The following is a 21,030-nucleotide window of genomic DNA, read 5'->3' as shown; positions in this document are numbered from 1 at the left end:
GGTGTTTAAATTTCTTAATTATTAAATTTTAATCAACAATCATTCAAATTCAAAATTTGCCTAAGGCTTCAAAAATTCTAAACATAACCCTGATCTTCCGCTTGATTGCAATGTACCAGACATAAGTATGTTCTTCTCAACTCTACTTATCAAGTCTCATCGACTGCAACCATGACAAGAGGAAAGTGAAAATGTACAAAATTGTAAATATTTTTGTTAGATATCTTTGTTGGTAGTGAGACAAGTTTACTCTAAGCCAATAAAATTATTATGAATTGGCAATTTCTTTTTTAGATTTAAAATAACCTTATGCTAGTTGACATATACTCTCTACAATATTGTTTTTGTTAAACATAGTACCGCTGATATTTTTGTTAGCTTATGGGTGGGAGAATGGTGTTTCCGTGAAAAGAATATTATCATAATAAAAGAAATTTTAAAGCTCGCGAGGGGTGTAAATAGTAAAAGTCAAGGTGAGAATAGTGTGCGCCACATAAATGGGTCGATTTTCGTTTTTCGTACTAAACATAAAAGAATAACCTTCTGAAAAAGAAATGTAAAGAAGTTAACTATATAAAAAATTAACTAAAAAAAATCTTAAGTTATGATTTTTTTTTTGTTTTTTTTACTGAAGTTATGATTTTTTTTCATTTTCTTTTTGTTTTGGGATTAATTGGGTGTCAAATAAAAAATCCCAAATCCCTCATGATTAAAAAAAAATTAATGGACATATCTAAAAAAAATATGCTTTTTTATAAGAATTTAATTGTGATCTACCAAATAAAAGAAATGAGAAAACGAAAAGAATTTTTCGCCATCATGTAATTATAATTTGTCATATTTAATAAATTTATTAACTTTTATCTAAAGTTATACTAATTATGACTTTTTATTGGTTTTTGACAGTGGAATATTTTTCTTTTTCTTTTTACACAATTAATGCATTAAAATTAAACTATAGTATTTCCTTTACCAAATCACATAATTTCATGAATTAAATTTTTGTACAAAAAATTAAATCATTACTCGATGCTATTAGCTGCAAACCAAAAAAAACTCGATGCTATTAGCTAGCTAGAAACTAATCTGTTTCATTACGTACCAAAAAGGAAAATAATTTGTTTTCCCAAACTTGGAATATGCATTCCATATCTATATCCCAACTTCAGAATTAAAGCCATACAGAATTTGGTGCCAATTACAGAATATACACACATATTAAAGCATTAAAGTAAGTTTAATAATAATTGCGGACAGACTTTAATGCATGTTTCATAACAATTCCTTTTATTCAGCAAAATAAAATGCGCATTTTTTTATTAGTATTTTAATGTTCTATTGCGTGTATACAGTTCATAACCATTCATAAACCGTAAAAGAATACAACTTTTTAGCCCCCAGCTCATGTAAACTACAGAATATGTACATAGGTATTGTTTTTGGACCAATTTAAGTATCTCTTTGAGTCTAGAATCAAGCATCATGGATTCTCTTTCTCTCTCTTTTTTCTCTCTCTCATTGTATAAAAACTCAATATATACACATTAATAGAAGAGACTAGTACTAGTACTACAAGCCAAATCAACAACAACAGCAACTCTTCAAATCTTTGTCATCACCATGAAGAATAATAATAAGGAGCAACAAGGCAAAGGTGCAGCCTCGTATCTGAAACTCTTCAGTGCTCAACTCGACCTTCTCAATCTCTTCTCTCATGCTCTAGTTTTTGGAATTGGTTTACTCATTGGTGTCACACTCACTTTCTTTGTCAAGAACTTCTCCTTAATCAACTTTCCAATCCAAAAATTCTCCTTCTCATCCAATAGCCTCATGATCAAACCACCAACTTCTTTGTCTCCCTCTCATCCAATCATCTCCAACATCTCATTATTAACATCGAACAACCAAACAAAAAACGAATCTCAGTACTTGGAAGGATTAGTGGTATCTGACTCTCGGTTAAGACACCACGACAAAACCAAACCTTCGTCTTCCGATTCGTCGTCGATCAACAGAAAAAGGGTTATGAACTTCAACAGAGTAGGGTTGAGGGAATTCTTGAAGCCCCCCATGGCCATGCATGATATGAGTGATGAAGAGTTGTTGTGGAGAGCCTCCATGGTTCCTATGGTTCATAAACTCCCATTCAAACAAACCACTGCTAAGGTTGCATTTATGTTTTTGACAAAAGGTCCAGTGCTATTGGCTCCTCTGTGGGAAAGATTCTTCAAAGGAAATGAAAGGTTGTATTCTATCTACGTCCACTCCAACCCTTCTTTCAATGAAACAGTGCCTGAAAGTTCTGTGTTTCATGGCCGCAATATCCCCAGCCAGGTAACTTCATACATACCTTTTTTGTCACTTTTAACAGATGAACAGGAAAAACTATTACTGTTTTTTTATTTTTTTATTATAGTCTCTTCAGATTTCCAATAAATAAAATGAGATAGAACTTATAAAGTGGAAGATTTTAATGATGTTGTGTAAATTAAGATTTAAGAGTAGTTAATATATATTTTTAATAATTTTCAGTAAAAAAAGAGTATTTAATAATTTTTTAATAGTTGTATAAAATTTTATAGGGTGTGATTACCTTAAAAACAACCAAAGAAGATTTCTTCATCATGTTTTAAGATTGGCATGGACTTTCTTTTTTCCCCTTTTTATTTCATTTCATTTCACTTTTAACAGATATTATTACTTCTTTTCTATTTTTTTTATAATCTCTTCAGATTTCCAACAAATAAAATGAGAAAGAACTGATAAAGCGGGAGATTTAAATGATGTTATGTAAATTAAAATTTAAGACTATTTAATATATATTTTTAAAATAATTTTCAGTAAAAAAAGGGTATTTAATAATTTTTTAACAGTTGTATAAAATTTTATAGGGTGATTACTTTAAAAATAACTAAAGAAGATTTCTTCATCAATGTTTTAAGATTGTCATGGACTTTCTTTTTTCTCTTTTTATTTTGCCTTTTTATTTCATTTCATTATGGTATAAATCGGCATTTCCAGTGTTTTCGAGCTATATGTGTGATCAATTAGAGTTTTAAAAATAATAAAAAATAAAAAATAAATTAATTTCCTCATCCTTAATTAAATTCATAAATCACATTTACGACTATTAAGTCTATAACTGATTTTGCCCCCAAAGCAGTATATAGAGGGAGTAACTTCCTTCCGCTGCTAATTTTCCAATTTCATTTAGCTTTTGGAATTCCATTGATGACTTTTAGTTTTACGACTTTTAAGTAACTCACGTTCACTGTAAAAAATTTCTGTCATAGTTGTCTTGAATTACCTCCCCAACCTTTCAATTAAAGAAATGCATAGGAGTTCATGGCCTGTTGGACCTTATTATATGAGGGATTAAACTAATTATTTTTTTTTATCATCAGTGTTTCTTTTAATAAAATTTTAAGCTATTTTAAATATAAAAACAGAGTAATCTTAATACACCTATATGGTATGATAAAAACTAAATATATAGTATAGTCTTTAATTTGATTGTTCCCTTTGTTAGTTAAGATAGACATTATTAGTTGCTCATAACGTAGGTACAATTCTTTAATGGCTTATAGTGTAGGAGCAATTCTTTAGTTGATATTATTGTACTTTTTTTTAATTGCGCTGTGTTAATTCTTGACATTAATGGTTATCACAACGGTTTTCCTAGCGTTCATGTGTTGTTATATGAGTTATGACAATGCCGCTACTATAAGTCGTGGATCTCGATCGGCTTTAATTAATTGTAAAAAATTTTCTCATTCTATTTTCAAGTTTCAACATCTAAAAATAATTCAGTATCAGTATTTCACAAATGTATTGCTACTATCTTGGCAATATTGGTGGTAGGCAACAGTATTTTGCTTGTTTTTTAAGGGTATACTTCTAGTGCACTTGTTTTTTAAGGAATCTAAGCATGTCCTGCTATAAAATATTAGGAGTACTATATTTTACTTCGCATGCCTACCACAATATATATATATTTTACAAATATGATTTAATTAGGAAAATTGTTAACTTGTGCAGCACCTGTCTGCATGAACCTGAACCAGTAGATACTTTGTTATATGTAATTAAGTTTCTAGCTATGATTGAAATTAAGTCGCACGAATTATTAATTATGAATTTTCTGGAACAACCTCGATCGGTGACCTTATTCTGGGGTTACCTTCATGTCAGCACATGAGGATTGCTTGTAAGAAGAGTTTTGGGGAGAGGACAAATAATCAGATCCCAGCTAATTAAAAGGCTGCAAAAGATTACCCTCAATACCTTTAAATAAGATCTTTTGATGTCATATTAGAATGAGACATCTTAAGCTTTTTTCAGTGAAAAAATGTTTTTTCAAATGAACTGAAATATTTTTAGTTAATAGCCTTTAACAATTCCGGTTTCTTTCTGGTTAACCATATATGGTTATCCATTTGCAGCTTTTTTGGAGTATAAGTTAATATTATTGATCAATATACCAGAAGCTAAGTAGATTTTAAATTGATGGGTTCACTGAATCTTTTGAATGTCCATTTTTTTTAGCTTCGTTTATGGTTGCTTCCGTTCCGGATATGGGCTGTCAATGCAAACTGGTCATAGTGTCATACTTTTCTTTGATTCCACTCCTTTTGCACTTCCAAGAAAATTCTATTCTTCTCGATTTCCAATACTCACTTTTTAACTCATCAAACTTTTCAGAATTCCTTTCTTCACGTACTTTGTCTCTCGCATGCAAAAACAAATCTAAAGACAAAATAAATTAATGTATCTTTTTGCTACTTCGTTTATATATATATATATATATATATATATATATATATATATATATATATATATATATATTAATTTGAATAACTTTAGACATATATAATGTATTTAAGTTATTCGCTATTATACTAATTAATTAACAAGAGTACATATTAATTTGTTATTTGAAGGGGAAAAATGAAAAATATATAAACTAGCTAGCTAGCTGAGTTTTTTTTTTATATAATGTTGTAGCATTGCAGTACAATAATGCCAATGAAAAAATATGTTCCTTCAACATTAGCAACTAATCAAGAGTCAAGACTTATCTTCCATGTAATCAAATAAATATTATATTGTCCAATGCCGGTGCATATTTATTAACATTTTTTACTCCTTCTGAATTTATATTTTATAATCTCTTGTTTATATACTTTTTTTTTTTGCTTCCCAACTCTATCAATGTGCCAGTAGTTGTTGTTCTCCAACGAAATGTGTTATAATAATTAAACTTCATAATCTGATCATTTTCTCCTTGTGACATGCATGTAGGAGGTAAGGTGGGGTGAGAATAGTATGATAGAGGCAGAAAGACGCCTACTAGCCAATGCACTTCTTGACTTCTCCAACCAACGTTTTGTATTAGTTTCAGAGTCATGCATCCCTTTGTTCAATTTCTCCACCATCTACACTTATCTAATGAACTCAACCAAGACCTTTGTGGAAGCCTATGATCTGCCAGGTGAAGTGGGCCGTGGCAGGTACACGCCCCATATGAGGCCCCATATTAGGCTCTCCCAATGGAGAAAAGGGTCCCAATGGTTCCAAATAGACCGTTATCTTGCCCTTCAAATAATCTCTGACCACCAATATTTCCCAGTGTTCAAGAAGTATTGCAACCCTAGTTGCTCTTGTGATGAGCACTACTTGCCAACATTTGTTAGTATCAAATTTTGGAAGAGGAACTCTAATAGGACCTTGACATGGGTTGATTGGTCAAGGGGTGGACCTCATCCTTCAAGGTATTTCAGAACAGATGTGACTATTGAGTTCTTGAACAAGTTGAGGTATGGAAGTTCGTGTGAGTATAATGGACGTACCACCAATATTTGTCATTTATTTGCAAGGAAGTTCACACCTCATGCTTTGGATAGACTGCTAAGATTTGCTCCAAAGATCATGCAATTCAATTGAAGAATTGTTTCTGCATATTCTCTTTTTGATTGTTCATATGATCATTTTTATGTGCTTTAGATATTGTTTCTTTTTGAGGTTGAACATCAACTCATTTATTTACTTATAAGAAATAATTTCAGGGGTCTCAAGAATTTGGCCATTTTTTTTCTTATTGATAAAGGTTTTTTTTTTTTTAAAATTTCTTTACAGACTTGGCATATTATTCTTATGGCAAAAACTCTATTTTGGTTCCTCACTTATACAAGCAAATTACGTCTCGTGCATTCGCTCCAAAATGCACATACTTTCTTTTTTATTTCTTTTGTAGAAACTATGAATGATAAATTTCTTTCTTTGAGGAAAATTGTTGACACAAGTGATTCACATTTGATAAAAAAACGAATCGATCCGATAGAAAAGAATTAGTTGAATGTGAAATAAAAAACATTATATATCCCTTGATTAGATAAAAAAAGTTATTTCTTTGAAAATTTAATGTAGTTACATAAATAGAATTTGAATTAAAATCACTTGTTATAAGTTGGAATAATCTTGGGTCATTTTTTTTAAAAGAAAGAAGATTATATCATATCACTTCTCGACAAATGATAAATACAAGAATAAATATACAATTGGTTGCTAGCATAACGTCTTGCAATTCAGAAAAAAAAAAAGCATAACGTCTTTTTTTCCTTGCTAACTTATGGGCCACAAAATTGAAGCAAAGTATATATGACCTTACATCAATTATATTGATGTTTATAATGTGTCAACACAGAAGACCCAAGAAATTCACAAAATCAATGACTGAAGGAAATAATTAAATGAATTGAAGTTTAAGGCTTGAATAATAATCTTTAAGTACGAAAAATCAATTTAAATTTGTTTTTTTTTTTTGTGAGAAAACGGGGCTAGAGCCCTAAGGAAATTTTATTTAAAACCACACGTGAAAAAGAAATAGTGGCAACATCTGCTCTCACGGCTAAAGATATAAAATCTGACATGATATAAAAAATTCTACCCTCCCTATCCAAGGATAGACTGAACTTGGCAAGAGCATCTGTCACTTGATTGCCTTCTCTATAAATATGGTTCCAAGAATAGAAGTCATTCCTTAATCATCTTGACCAGTTGAAAGATATGGCATATTGAGAGTTAATTAGATTCAACTTTCAGATTATGAAACCCCCTGCATCATCTGATTCTGAGTCCAATAATAATAGCCCACAACTCAACTTGAGAAATTTAGCAGATACCAATTTTTTAAGCATAGGATAGGATTACGTGACCATAGTGGTCCCTTATTACTCCGCCATAAGCCGCCACTATTCAACTTGAATTCCCCTTGTTTGGGGGTTCCCAATTAAATTTGTTTTTCTTATAAAGTAGAGTCCATTTTATTTCATGAATCATTAAGACTCTATAAAAATATATTTTACATCATAAATATTAGTTGTGAGTATGTTGATTTTTGGCAACAATCAAATTTAAATTCATTATCTATTTTTTTTCTTCTTCTTTTATCATCAAATTAATCTTATAATAGTAAATATTTTACATCGTAACTATTATATTAGTAAAATTAGCTTGTTAACTTAACCTAAAATACGTATTAAATTAGTTGAAAGTTAAATATTTCCATTTAGTTAAATGATGACTCATTGAATTATATCCTTTGTTAATGGTGTCTTGTGATATTAACCCTTTCATGATATTAAAATTTAGGTTTTTTTATTATCAATTTATTTTTAAAATTATTAAACCAGTGCAGTTTTTGAAAAAAACAATATTAGTAAAAGGTAAATTATATTTTATAAATATTGTTTTCTTTTGGTAATTTAAATAACAATTTCTAGCCACTAGTTAATTCATACCATGCATGCACCACAAACGCAGAAATCGTACTCATATAATCATCAACTATATCAATTCTTCATACCATGCATGCACCACAAACACAGATATCGTACTCATATAATCATCAACTATATCAATTCTTTTTTATTTTTGATAGAAACTGAGTTATATTATTGAAGACTGAACTTGTGAAACATTACAAGTTGCTAAATGGTAATTGTGGTACATATATTCATTTGAATTATAATTAACAAAACAATTATCTACTTTTCTTGAATTTTTGCTTTAGTTTAGTTTCAATTTAGTTAGGAAATAAAGTTTTATTGAATCTTTATAAATAAATTTTTAATCCTTTTCTTTTTTTTCTACTCTTTTTGTCAAGATTTTGGAGTACCAATTGAATATGTCATTCACGGTGTCTCGTTCAACGAGAGTAATTATACAGACAGGCCACATAGCCGCTTAAGAGAGAAGAAGAAGTGTCAAGTCATCAAAAGAACTTGCACAGCAAGAAGAAACTCAACCAGTCAGTAAAGACTATTTAGTGAAAAAAGAAATTAAGAATTTTAATTATTGAAGAATTCACCCAACGAGTTGAAGTTAGCCCAACGAGCAGAATCACATTTGAAGTGTCTTTTGAAATTCATAAAGAGAACTCATCCAACGAGTAAACCGCACTTTGAAGTGACAAGACAAAAACATTAGGTCCAATATAAAGGACATTCTCTTGGACATGAAAGTGAAAGCATAAACCTAGGGTTGTGTGCGACGATTGAAGCTCTCATCTATCTCCATCTTCCATTTTCTTTCATTTTCTCCTTTTCATTTTGTAATTTTGAGGCCTTTTATGACAATGAAAGACTAATTCATCTATTGTTGGGGGATTGGTGTACTAAGCTACTCTCATGTAATTAATCTTTATATTTATTCAATGTCATTTCCTATGTTATTGCTTCTTTCCATTTTGATTGCTTGTTTTATGGTTTGATTACCTTAGCTTCAATTCTTTGTTTTTATTGTCATTGAAAAATGCTTGAAAAATGAGTTTTGAATAGAGCATCTAATGAATATCTCATCTAGGGATGGAGAGATATTTGTTAGTATCATTAGTGATCAACCATATGAACATGTTTCATAGTTGAACTATCATTGGGAAATGTTTTTTGACTAAGATTTGAAAGTGATATCTAATGGGTGTTATGTCTAGGAATGAAATAACATTTGTTAGCCTTGATAAACCTTTGCTCTCAAATCCAAGTGGTTTAGCTTGACTTTCTAAGGAATTATGAGTTGAGTTAAACAACTTAGACCCTTTCACATGAGAGATTATGGTTAAAACACTATAGTAGGTTAAGGTAGCATTAGAGTGAGCATTGGATGAAGAAAACCTTTATAACTACTAATATTGTTAACTTAGTGTAGTCAAATTCCTAACATTTTGTTTAATTTGCATTCGGCTCCTTTTGCTCACTAACTGTGGGTGTTTTTGCTCACCTTTTAATTGTTTTGTTTTTATTGTTTTTTTAATCATCTTATCTTAAAATCTCAAGTTATCCTTTGCCTAGTTGTTGAATTTGTACAAATTAAATAGCTTGAAACAAACAAGTCTTTATGGATGCAATACTCAGACTTTCTATCTTATACTATTTGCATGATACTTTGGTATGTTTGCCAAGGATTCAACAATAATTAGCTAATAAAATAATGAGGATTATCATAAGAATTCGAAGCTCGAGCTATACTATGAGTAAGATAAATTGCATGTTTCCTTATAAAACAAACTTTATAATTTGGTAACTCTTGTAGCAGCAGGCTGGTGAATAATGGTTCCAAATTCAAAATCATTAGATCACTTACTACATATGCTCATGGCTACAACTTGACAATCTGTTTCAATTGTAACCTCTTCCCACATCTAGTTAATAGCTTCTCGAAGGGTCAGGGGTGGACCCAAACTTAAATGTCAGGGGCCAACAATAAAAAAATAAAATTCATCTAACACATATATATCATGAAAAATATTCATGAATTGATGTTACAAAATGTCAATTACAATAATATTCTATCATGATGTCTTTCTTGGATGTCACAAAAATAATATATAACTGAATCTATACTAATTTTTTTTAGCATTTTTTTCAATGTATACTAACAAATAATCAGCCAAGAATTCATCTTCTATGGAGAAGTGTAATCTTGACTATATTTATAGCTGAGAAAATCGCTCTATAATAACTGTAGACACAGGAAGCGTAACAATAAAAGTTATCACCATATACACGAGAAAATAAACTTGTGCTTGTCTAGTATTAACCAACCAATGACAGATCAGAAATAGTTTTCAATGCTCCAAAATCATAAAGTTGTCTCACATGATCAAAGTGCTCAAGTTGCATCCTCGATTGTATCATGTCATATTGTGCAATGTTTTGTGGGTAAAATTTTGTTACAAATTGACAAATGTCAACCATTCTGAATGACGTCTTCATCTCTCTCAGATCTAAAGCTGAACTAAGAATGAGTATTTCGATCGTGTTATAATTGAATTTCATCATTCTTCCTTTTATATATATTTCTTTTTCATAAAAAAAATTATAAAACGAATGCAATTAAAATCGCATGACATATATAATAATAATAATATAAACATTAGAAAGAAGAAAAAAAAAACATGAAAAATTAGAAATATCTTTTTCTTACATGGTGCAATATCTTTCAACCTTTGTTTCTTGTCGATGTTGTGACTCGTGACTATAATGTCTTGTCCAGGATTTGGAAAGTATAATAATTTTTTATAGTCTAACGATACTTTATGAAACAAGAATTATTTCAATTGCAATAAAAATAAATTTAATTAGTTATAAATTAACAAAGTTTGAGAAAAATAATAACTGATTATATAATAACTAGAACTAATCAAATATAATATTAAAATAAGATTTCTTTTCAAAAAATTACTATTGATTTTATAATTTAAAATGTCCGGAGATAAAAAAAAATTGACTGTATAGTAATTAAAATTTGATAAAATATAATATGTAAATATTTCTTTTAACAAAAGATAAGATTGCTATTGATTTTATAGTTTAGAAAAAAGATTCAAGAGACAAAATCAATTATATAATAACTAAATAAAATATAATCTTAAAGATAAGATTTTGTTTAAAAAAAAAAATTCCTATAAATTTTATGTATAACTTAAAAAAGCCAAGGATAAAAACTGACTGTATAGTAAGTAATAAGTAAATTTTAATAAAATATAATATTTAAATAAAATTTCAAAAAATAAATATAAGATTTTTTATTGATTTGATAACTTAAATAAAAATGGTTTAATTATTCATTTGATTTTTATAGTTTTATCATTTATACTTTTTAGTCCTTATAGTTTTAAAATAATTTTGTTAGTCTCTATAGTTTATATTTTAATTCTCTTTTAGTCCTTATAGTTTAAAAGTGATTTTTTAGTTCATATAATTTGTATTTTAATTCTTTTTTAGTCTCTATAGTTTAAAAATTATCTTTTTAGTTCCTATATTTTATATTTTAATTCTATTTTATTTCTTATTATCAAAATATGAGTAATATTATCAATTATAATTAACTATAAATTTATTAGCAAATAATTCATAACTAAATTATCACAAAATAATTTGTAATAAAAAAATAATTAATAATTTATAATTAATTTGTAGTTAATTATTCATATATATATTTTTTATAATAAAAACTAAAAAATAATTAAAATATAAATTATAGAAACTGAAAAGATCACTTTCAAACTATAGGAACTAAAAGAAAATTAAAATATAAATTATAAATACTAAAAAAATAACTTTTAAACTATAAGACTAAAAAATAAAATAAAAATATAAACTATAAAACTAAAAAAATTAATTTTAAACTATAAAAATTAAAATGTACAAATCCTAAAATTATAAGTATCAAAATAACTAATTTAACCTAAAAAAAATAAAGTCAAGAGAATATTTTCTCCCAATCCCTACACCTAATATACGCAGGAAATACTGCACATCAGTGTAGGCTTGATGACATTTGTGTTATTACTAGCATTTTCCCAATATTTAGTAAGTACACCCTACGTTTTTCTTTTCTGACAGTCACACACCCACCCATAAAATATTATTTTTAGAAAAAAGTAGGCGGGCCATGACCCCCCTCAGCAATTTTGACTAAGTAACCCTACAATTGTTTTTACTAAGTCCGCCCCTTTGGAAGGGCACATGCCTCTCCTTCTCTTTTGATGAATTAGCACATCCAATGCCAAAAGCTCCCAGGTCCTCAAAGAACGCCGCATTCACCTTACACTTAATCTTTCCTGCATAGTTTGACTTGGAACATTACTCAAATTAATTATTTAATCGGCTTAATACATTTAATTTTTTCCCACTGTTTAAAGCATCTTTTTTTAATGTTTAAAGCATTATTTCAAATATTTTTAGGACCAAAAACAAAACAAACACATACTTATAATGACTAAAATATTTTTTTTATCTTAATGAAAATGAAAAAACATTAAATTATATGAAAAAAATATATTTAAACCTATTTAATTAATTAACCAATCAAAATGACTAGTCTAAATGGTCAAACCCATGTATAAGGTGTACATTGGAATTCTTAAATGAATTTTGATTCAACTATTCATACAATACAATATAGAAAAACAATTCAATTAGCCATTAGACCAACACATATATTAATGCATATAGTTGACCGTGTTCTGAAGACCATACTAGACAACAAAAGTTTCATAACGTTACGAAGAAAATGCTTGAAAGTTTCACTTTGGCCTTTCACATATTCAAATATTCCTTTATAGCTTTGAGCAATTTTTATCTTCAAATTCTTGCACATACACATTTTTTTTTTTGGATGAGTCCACATATACATAATTGCTCCATCTTTTCTGCGAAACCTTCCAAGGGCGTAGTTGATCGACCCAAAAGTAAAGATAACACAATACGTGTTTAGAAACGCGTAATTACGGTTGAGTCTGAACCGTAGAATTTGAAAATTAAATTTAGATGTGTTGTTTGTGTTGTTTGGAAGGAGAAATTTTAAATTTTGAGAAATTTTAAATTTTAAGAATTTCAAATATTTTAATTGAAATTCTTTTATTTTTAAAATTTTATGTTTGGGTAAAAAAATTAAAATTATGAGGATGAAAAAAATGAATGAGAAAAAAAAATATGTTTGGTATACTAGTTATACGTGCGATATTTGCGATATTTTAGAAGTTCAGAAGGTGTTTCTTGAAGAAAACTGTAAGGAGAGAATTTCAATAGAAGCTCAGAGGTGTTTAAAATTCTGTTTTAAAATTTCAAAATTTTAAATTCTTCATGAAAAAAAACATCCAAAACAATGAATTCTAAATTACAAAAATTCAAATTCTGTGATAAATTACTTCCCACGTTTAAAATTTTAACCAATGAATATTTTTTTTTTCTTTTTTTACTGGTCAAAATCAATGACAATTATAACTACATAATTTTGTCTCTCTCATGTCAATTATGATATTTACATGGTTTAATGGCCGGCAGCTAGCTTGTCGTATTCCACGTGGATTTGCTTGGGAAGTTCAAGCTCGACAGAGTAATGAAAATAGGAAGGAACCACCAAACTTCCTTTTTTCAAAACTAATAATCTAATATGATCTTTTCACAATTTAATTTTGACGAAATTACACTTGTCTCTCACGAGAAATACAAAATTACACAATTTTTTCTATTTAATTTTTTAGTTAAAATAAATTATATTTCACTCTTCCATGATATGCGAACATTATATTATTCTTTCCTCTTATATTAAAACATGAAATTTTATTAATTAAACTTAACACTATTAAAGAATAATATTATTTTAAAAAATAAAATATTAGTTAATTAAAATTATAAATTTTTTATTTTTATTATTTTACCAATTTACTCTTCGTCACTTCTCTTCATGTCGTAACATTACTTCCTGACTACACATTAAAGTTGCTTCTCTTCCTAGTTGCAGGAAAAGTAAATGCTTTGTGGACGATCCAAAATATGATGTTAAATAGAGAAACAATTTATGACTGGAAATACATATAATGAAAATTAAATAATTTAGTAACATATAATTTTACAAAAAAAGAAAGCACAAACATAGAAGTGTTTTTTCAATAAAAAAATTTATTTAATAGAAATTATTGTTATGAATATTAATAAGTGGTTGTCATATTTATTGTAGTTAACGACTATTTATATTTTGTCTTAATACTATTAAATTATTTATATTTGTTCAACAACAAAAAAAAAAACATAATGATATAAAATTTCGCTGCACCATTTTAAGTAAATGAGAAGAATTTGGTCGCTAAGGTCTCCATCATGATTATTATGTTACAAATATTACTATCACCAATGCTCAATTTAGATGTATAACTTTTTTCCCTCTTTCGCGGCACCAAAATCGATCAGCATTAATTTTCCTGTGTGTGTGGTTCCTGCATATATGGATATATACAGCATCAACTAACTAAGCAATTAATTAAACTCGGTAGAAATAATTCATGAATGGTAATTTGAGTATTAATTATAAATTTTTTAACGTGCAAAAAAGATTTTCTTATTCTAATATTGATTGATGCACATGACTGGCATGAGTGGCTAGCTAGCAAACAAGAACTTCACATCGAATTAACAGTTCAAGCACTTCTCAAAGTTGAAAAAATATAGGACTTCAGTCATCTAATAATAAGAAAAGTTAAAATTTGTCTTTCAACAAACACTAATAAGAATAAGTTTATGTGTTTTGCTGCGCTTAGGTAATTACAAGGTGAGTTTCTTGTTTTCGTACATGACTTTCCACGCGGTACATCCCAACACGCATTCCATATATGGGTCCTTCCCAGAAACATGTTGTTTGACCAAACCGGTAGTCATCAAAGTGTTCAAAATAAAAGACAAACATAACAAGAGAGCAAATCTTAGAAAAAGAGATTTCAATAATATATGTGATGAACAAAAAAACATTCTTAATTAGAGCTTTTGTTTCAAACAGTACTTATATTAGTCCGAAGATCCAAGCGGTTGGAAACTGATGAAAACTTCGTAAGTGATATTTAATTTGAACGTTATAGCCAATAGTTATATTAAGCAACAAAAATCATTATGATATATATATATATATATATATATATATATATATATATATATATATATATATATATATTATAGACATTTGTTAGGTGATAATAATTGGATATTAATTCCTTCAAAGTGTAAAAATAATTAAGATGAGTTCTGCCTTTTTCAATAATTTTTTACTATTTTGTTATAATTGGCACTACTGATTATTATATTTAAAGATACATATGGTTTGTGATAATTAATTATAGATTTTCCTTGAAATCCTCATATAATTCGTGATCGTGTCACATATACCATTTTAACTTTGAACATCGATACGAATGAGATGGTGAGTGGTACCATTCGTTCCATAGAGAGAGGAAGGAGGTCCCATGGTCACTTGCCCCATAGCTTTTGTGAGAAGTGAAAGAGATTGATTGACTTTTGATTGCCTTGACTCTTGACGCCAAAGTCGTTACATCATCTATCTATGCACACCATAGGCTACAAACGTTTTTTTCGGGCTAAGTGCTACGCTATTTCCTTCAATATTCCTAGAACCTTCGATCGGTATTGTTTATGCTTATTATTATAACATGAACTATATTCTATGACACACAATATTTTCGTGCATAAAAAGCGAAATGCTCTCTAGCTTTCGCCCCTCTCTTGCTTTATTAGTGCAACCTCAGGTAACACACCAACCCGTTTAGTTTCACTCTCGATCAGGATTCAGATTCTTCACGATAAATGTCTGCCAAAAGGTTTTTCAATGATTCTGATCAAGACCCTGAGAATCCTGGCGGAAAACGGATGAGGAATACTAGACCTTCTTTTGCTTCGTACGTACTGTTTGTATAAATTATCTAGCTAGCTAGCTAGGGTTTATTATTTGATTTTGCTTGAATCTACTTGTTCTTCATTCCCTAATCTTTTTTTTTTCCTAGTTTGTTTGATCCATTTATATAGCTCAACTATCGTACATCTTATACTTCAAGTTATCTTTTCATTCTTCTAATTCATCTATATATTTTCTTGACAGGGTTATAGGAGAAGTGGTTATGGTGAAAAACTTGGAGAACCTTTTCTCAGCCATGGAACCTTTGCTTAAAAGAGTGGTGAGTCATTAAGCTTCTCAAGAAGATTCATATATATGTAATAATATATGTATAGTTAGTTTAATTTGTTCTCCACATGCATATGGCAAGCTATATTAAGCCTTAAATTGTAACTATATATTTGTCTTTGAACAACTTGTTAGCATTCATTGATTTGATGTAGTTTTCTCATTGATGTTAATTCATTTTAATTCTTTAATTTTGTTAGGTTGGAGAAGAAGTTGACCAAGCTATGAGACAATGGTCACGCTCCTTTGCTAGGTCTCCTTCACTGAGGCTCCAAGCAATGGATCAGCAACAACCTTCAACTTTGCAACTATGTTTCAGCAAAAGGCTTTCCCTTCCAATCTTCACAGGTAGCAGAATTCTTGATGTTGATGGGAACCCCATCAACATAGTTCTAATGGACAAAAGCAATGGCCAAGGAGTCCCCACAAGTCTCTCAAATGCCATCAAGCTAGAGATTGTGGTTGTTGATGGAGACTTTCCTCTTAATGACAATGATGAGGATTGGACTAGTGAGGAATTCAATAGGCACATAGTGAAGGAGAGAAATGGGAAGCGACCATTGCTTGCAGGAGAATTGAATGTGATCATGCGTGATGGAATTGCACCAACCGGAGACATTGAGTTCACTGATAATTCCAGCTGGATTCGCTGCCGGAAGTTCCGAGTTGCGGTGAGGGTGGTACCGGGGACTAATCCAGGCGGTGTTCGGATTCGTGAAGCCATGACTGAGGCGTTTGTTGTTAAGGATCACCGTGGAGAATGTAAGTTGCAACAACTTGTGTTTCAATTCTTTTATATTATGAAGTATATATACTTTTTTTTCCCTATTTATTTTAGTGGAAGTATATATAAGGATATAGTCAACTCATCTGCGATATCATTGCGAATGATTTACAAACATGCCAAGTCATTTTATCATTTTCTACAAGAATAATACTATGTGCTAATTAAGAATAAGATCAGTATTCATTCTAGCTTGGTATGGTGTAAGTTTGTTAAATCATATCTTTCGATCCTTTTACCCCAAGCTACCGCCTAATTTTGGTGCTGTCCAAAATTCCCTAGGATAGTTGCTACATTGAAAACCGATTCCGTTTGCAATGCATTGGAAAAAAAGAATTTCGAGAAAGTTGCATGAATGAATAATTCTTTTATGGACACCACATAATAGTATATTATAAGATTTGAGCAAGGGTTTACTAATTATTATTTTAATGTAACTTGAGCTTTGGTCAATTATATTTGTATGTATTAATTATGCATACACAGGGTATATATGAATTGCAATTTTGATGTATTGGGTTGAAGTATACTCTTTGCACTCTCAAACTTAATAAAATTTGTTTGCCTATTAAAAAAAAAGGAATTGATCAAGATATGATTAAGCTGATACATATATATGTAATTAGTGCCAATAGTTTCTTGGAAAACCTTCTCTTTAATTTTTTTTATCACTTATATGTTAAAGCGTTCTTTCATTTTATATTAACTTGGTCTAACATTTTATTTTATACTTCTATTCAATATCCTTTTTTTGTTAAAATGAATGTCAATTTCGATGAGGAACTTTGGTTGATATATGAATAATGTTCATTTTTAATCAAATGTTCTTCTCAATCTCACTTTAATTGTATTCAAACTACTTATGTGCTTGATAAGCTTTGACCATGGGTTCGCTTTAATTTATTCGTAGTTGGTATTTGTTAATAACTACTATTGCTAATTAGTTGGTGTCGTGCCAAATAATAATTGTTCTGCAAATATACTACATTTTTTTGATAAACTCATATAGGTTGTTGATAACTACTGGCGAGAAAAAGAAAAGTCTCTTGATTCAATCACTTCTGTCCTGATTATTAGAACATTTGATAACAAGATATTTTAGTCTTCATGGATTTGCCAAAAAAAATGACATAACTAACCTTGACAGATCTCATATTATCAATATCTACTTTTGATCTCATACTATCAATAACAAACATAAAATTTTTCGTATACGATAAATTACATTACAACATTTTAATGATAACTTTATCAATCCATGAAGCTTAGTGCATGGTAGGAAATCATGTTAATCAGCATATCAGAACTGGTCATTAAATCACTCTTTGTATAAGGATCACTATCCAATACAATATACATGTATTTTTTTTTTAAGGAAATGTAAAATTTGTAGTAACATTTACAAATATAATTATTAAAAATCTAATAATTTATTGGTGTAGAAGAGTTCAATATCAAATTGATTGTCGTTCCACATTTATTAATATGTCACACTTTATGATAGTAATGTAAACATATTGGCTGTATCTCCAACTAGGAAGGACATATCTTTTTCATGCTTTTCGTGTTAGTTAGTTATGGTCAATCCGACACTTTTGTTTCTTCTGTTTTGTTTGAACATTCTTTTGTGATAACTGAACACTGACGGTCGGTCAAATACACAGCTAAGCAACTTGTGCATCATGAAAAATAATAGCAGATAGATGCTCAAGGGTCCTACCAAAGGCAACCATATTAGTGTGAAATCAAGAAAATTTAACCCACTTGGCTAATCCCAATTTATATATGCCAAAATAATTGTGACGTATAGTATCTTTTACTTTTATTGTTTGTTGTATATTATACGGACACCATACCGATTTCTACTTTCTTTTTGGCAATTTGCTGGTTGTGGATCAATCTCAAGTCAATGGTTTCAACATTAAAGAGATACTAGGCCAAGCACGTGTCTAGTGGTAATTTTCTTAATTAATTAGTGAGGACTCTTTTGGGGGGTCCATTTTTGAACTAGTAAGAATAATCTTATATTCATATTAATTTAACGTTGAGTTCATTTTCACATATATTGTTGCATCTAACATTTTTGCCAGTTGAGAAAGGAATTTACCATTGATATGTGTGATATACTAAATATCTATATTTTATTTCTTACTAATTTTATTCTTATACATTTGAAGTGTACAAAAAACACCACCCTCCAATGCTTCATGACGAAGTTTGGCGCCTAGAGAAGATAGGTAAAGATGGAGCTTTCCACAGAAAATTGTCATCAGAGGGGATCAAAACAGTGCAAGACTTTCTCAAACTAGCAGTCATTGATGCTCTTAAGCTAAGAAATGTATCTATCTATCTATCTATCTTTACATCATGTGTTTTTATTAGTCACAAAAACAATTAATTTTTTATTAATGAAGAAATTAAGTAACTATATGAAATTAATTATTTTTTGTTCTGAAACCAGATTTTAGGCATGGGGATGTCAGACAAAATGTGGGAAGTCACTATCAAGCATGCAATGACCTGTGACATCGGGAGCAAGATGTACATTTATCGTGGACCAGAGTTTACTATTTTTCTGGATCCAGTGTGCAAATTAATAAGAGCAGATGTCAATGGGCATACATTTTCCAACAGGGATCCGATGAGCCATTTGAATAAGGTACAATGAATATCATCTATACATGGACTCAATTTGTTGCCTTAATTTGCACCCTTGTGTTGGATTTTTGTCCGCTAATTCATTTTAGTGAATGTTATTTTCTACATTTGCAGGCCTATATAGACAAATTGGTGAAAGAAGCATATGCTAGATGGAGTAACTTGGAGGAGATTGACGAAGTTCTGAATGATAACATTGCTTTGTTAACCCAAGGTATCTTCCATTCTAGGTCTTTTGCATGTCTATGCCTAATTATACATAATTAGAGGAATGCTAGAAACACTTTTTAGGAACTCAGTTCTTTTATAAGAACAACATTTCTACACTTAGCAGCCATGTCAGCAAGTTGTAGTAAGAACCCCTATAAGAGCTAGTTACTATTGGAGATGATTTCACACACATTTTTTTAAGCATACTTAATTATTAGCTGAAATTGATTGGAAATAAAAAAAAATACAAGTTGATTCAATCATAAACTTATTGCATAGTGTTCCATTTTATTTCATGTTGTCAAAACTTCAAATTCTGTATTCGACAAAAAACTAATTCCATTTTAATAACACTATATATAGTGATCATTTATTTGGATTCAGCCACAGTAACTGATGTTGATGTGAACATAATAACTATAGGTGATCAAACTGTGGAACAATTTGCAAACAATCAACCTGCAGCTGCCTCAGTAGAAACAACATATGATCAGAATCAGTATTACAGTGACAAATCAGGCAGCTATGTAGCAAACAACAATACACAAATGGGATGCTGCGAGTGGTCACTGAATCAAGCCTATAGCCCAGCACCGTTTGCCAATGGCTTTCCTTTTAGTTTCTCAGTGAGACAATCGGATGGTGACATAACCGCTTCAGGTTCTAGCTCTGTGGATGTTGATGGAGCCACAAGGCATAATTAAGGTGTACCAAAAGTTCCTATAATGCACCATGTACAGTACGTACTATAAATGTATGTAGGCTTGACTTATAAATATGTATAAGATCTTTGTGTAATTCATAAAATTTATACATGTTCGTAAGTGATGGTGTGCCCCTAAATGATGTGGCCATGCAAAAAGGGATAAAAAAAGGTCAAAACATAGGTAGTAAAGTACTTTGACTTTCTGCTGTATATACTACATACAAGCAAGTGTAAGCAATGTGGAGGAATCAAATTTGTCTTAGCATAGGTGCCAGGCTCATTTTAAGGATCATGTGAATGATGGGCATGGCTCCTGCCTCCTGGATGGGCTTTATTGCTTTGTTACCAAAGTGTTTAGCGATCACAAAACAGTATGTTGTGTTGTAAAATAACATCTATAATGCATGTTATCCCCTTGTCTGCTTTTAGTTTTCCATATTCTTGGTTTTGATTTGGATGCCTTGAATGTTCTTATTTTTTTTTCAGGCCTTATTAGACAAATTCGTAGGACAAAGGAAAATTGATCTATAAAAGCCTTGCTTAATGTTAAATAGTTTATACTGTTAGGTCAAGATGACAATATATAAAAGTCATAGCATATGATCCATGATAATCTAATGCATGTTTGGATTTAATTTTGCAA

The 21,030-nt window shown here is 29.8% G+C and overlaps 2 protein-coding genes across 2 annotated transcripts; both read left to right on the top strand.

Moving 5' to 3' along the window:
• Positions 1-1,479: 1,479 nt before the first annotated feature.
• On the top strand, positions 1,480-6,377 carry LOC100803748 (glycosyltransferase BC10). Its single transcript, XM_003533312.5, has 2 exons — positions 1,480-2,334; positions 5,302-6,377. Exons 1-2 carry the CDS (start codon positions 1,621-1,623, stop codon positions 5,941-5,943), a joined length of 1,356 nt encoding a protein of 451 aa, XP_003533360.1. The 5' UTR covers positions 1,480-1,620; the 3' UTR covers positions 5,944-6,377.
• A 9,136-nt stretch (positions 6,378-15,513) lies between these two features.
• Positions 15,514-20,811, top strand: LOC100803213 (protein SAR DEFICIENT 1). Its single transcript, XM_003533311.4, has 7 exons — positions 15,514-15,745; positions 15,946-16,021; positions 16,230-16,791; positions 18,991-19,151; positions 19,275-19,472; positions 19,586-19,685; positions 20,105-20,811. The coding sequence occupies exons 1-7, from the start codon at positions 15,654-15,656 to the stop codon at positions 20,383-20,385; spliced, it is 1,470 nt and encodes a 489-aa protein (XP_003533359.1). The 5' UTR covers positions 15,514-15,653; the 3' UTR covers positions 20,386-20,811.
• The last annotated feature ends 219 nt before the right edge of the window (positions 20,812-21,030 follow it).

This window comes from Glycine max, chromosome 9 (genome assembly GCF_000004515.6).
Source record: "Glycine max cultivar Williams 82 chromosome 9, Glycine_max_v4.0, whole genome shotgun sequence".
Taxonomy (NCBI): domain Eukaryota; kingdom Viridiplantae; phylum Streptophyta; class Magnoliopsida; order Fabales; family Fabaceae; genus Glycine; species Glycine max.
This window is presented reverse-complemented; position numbering and strand designations above follow the sequence as displayed.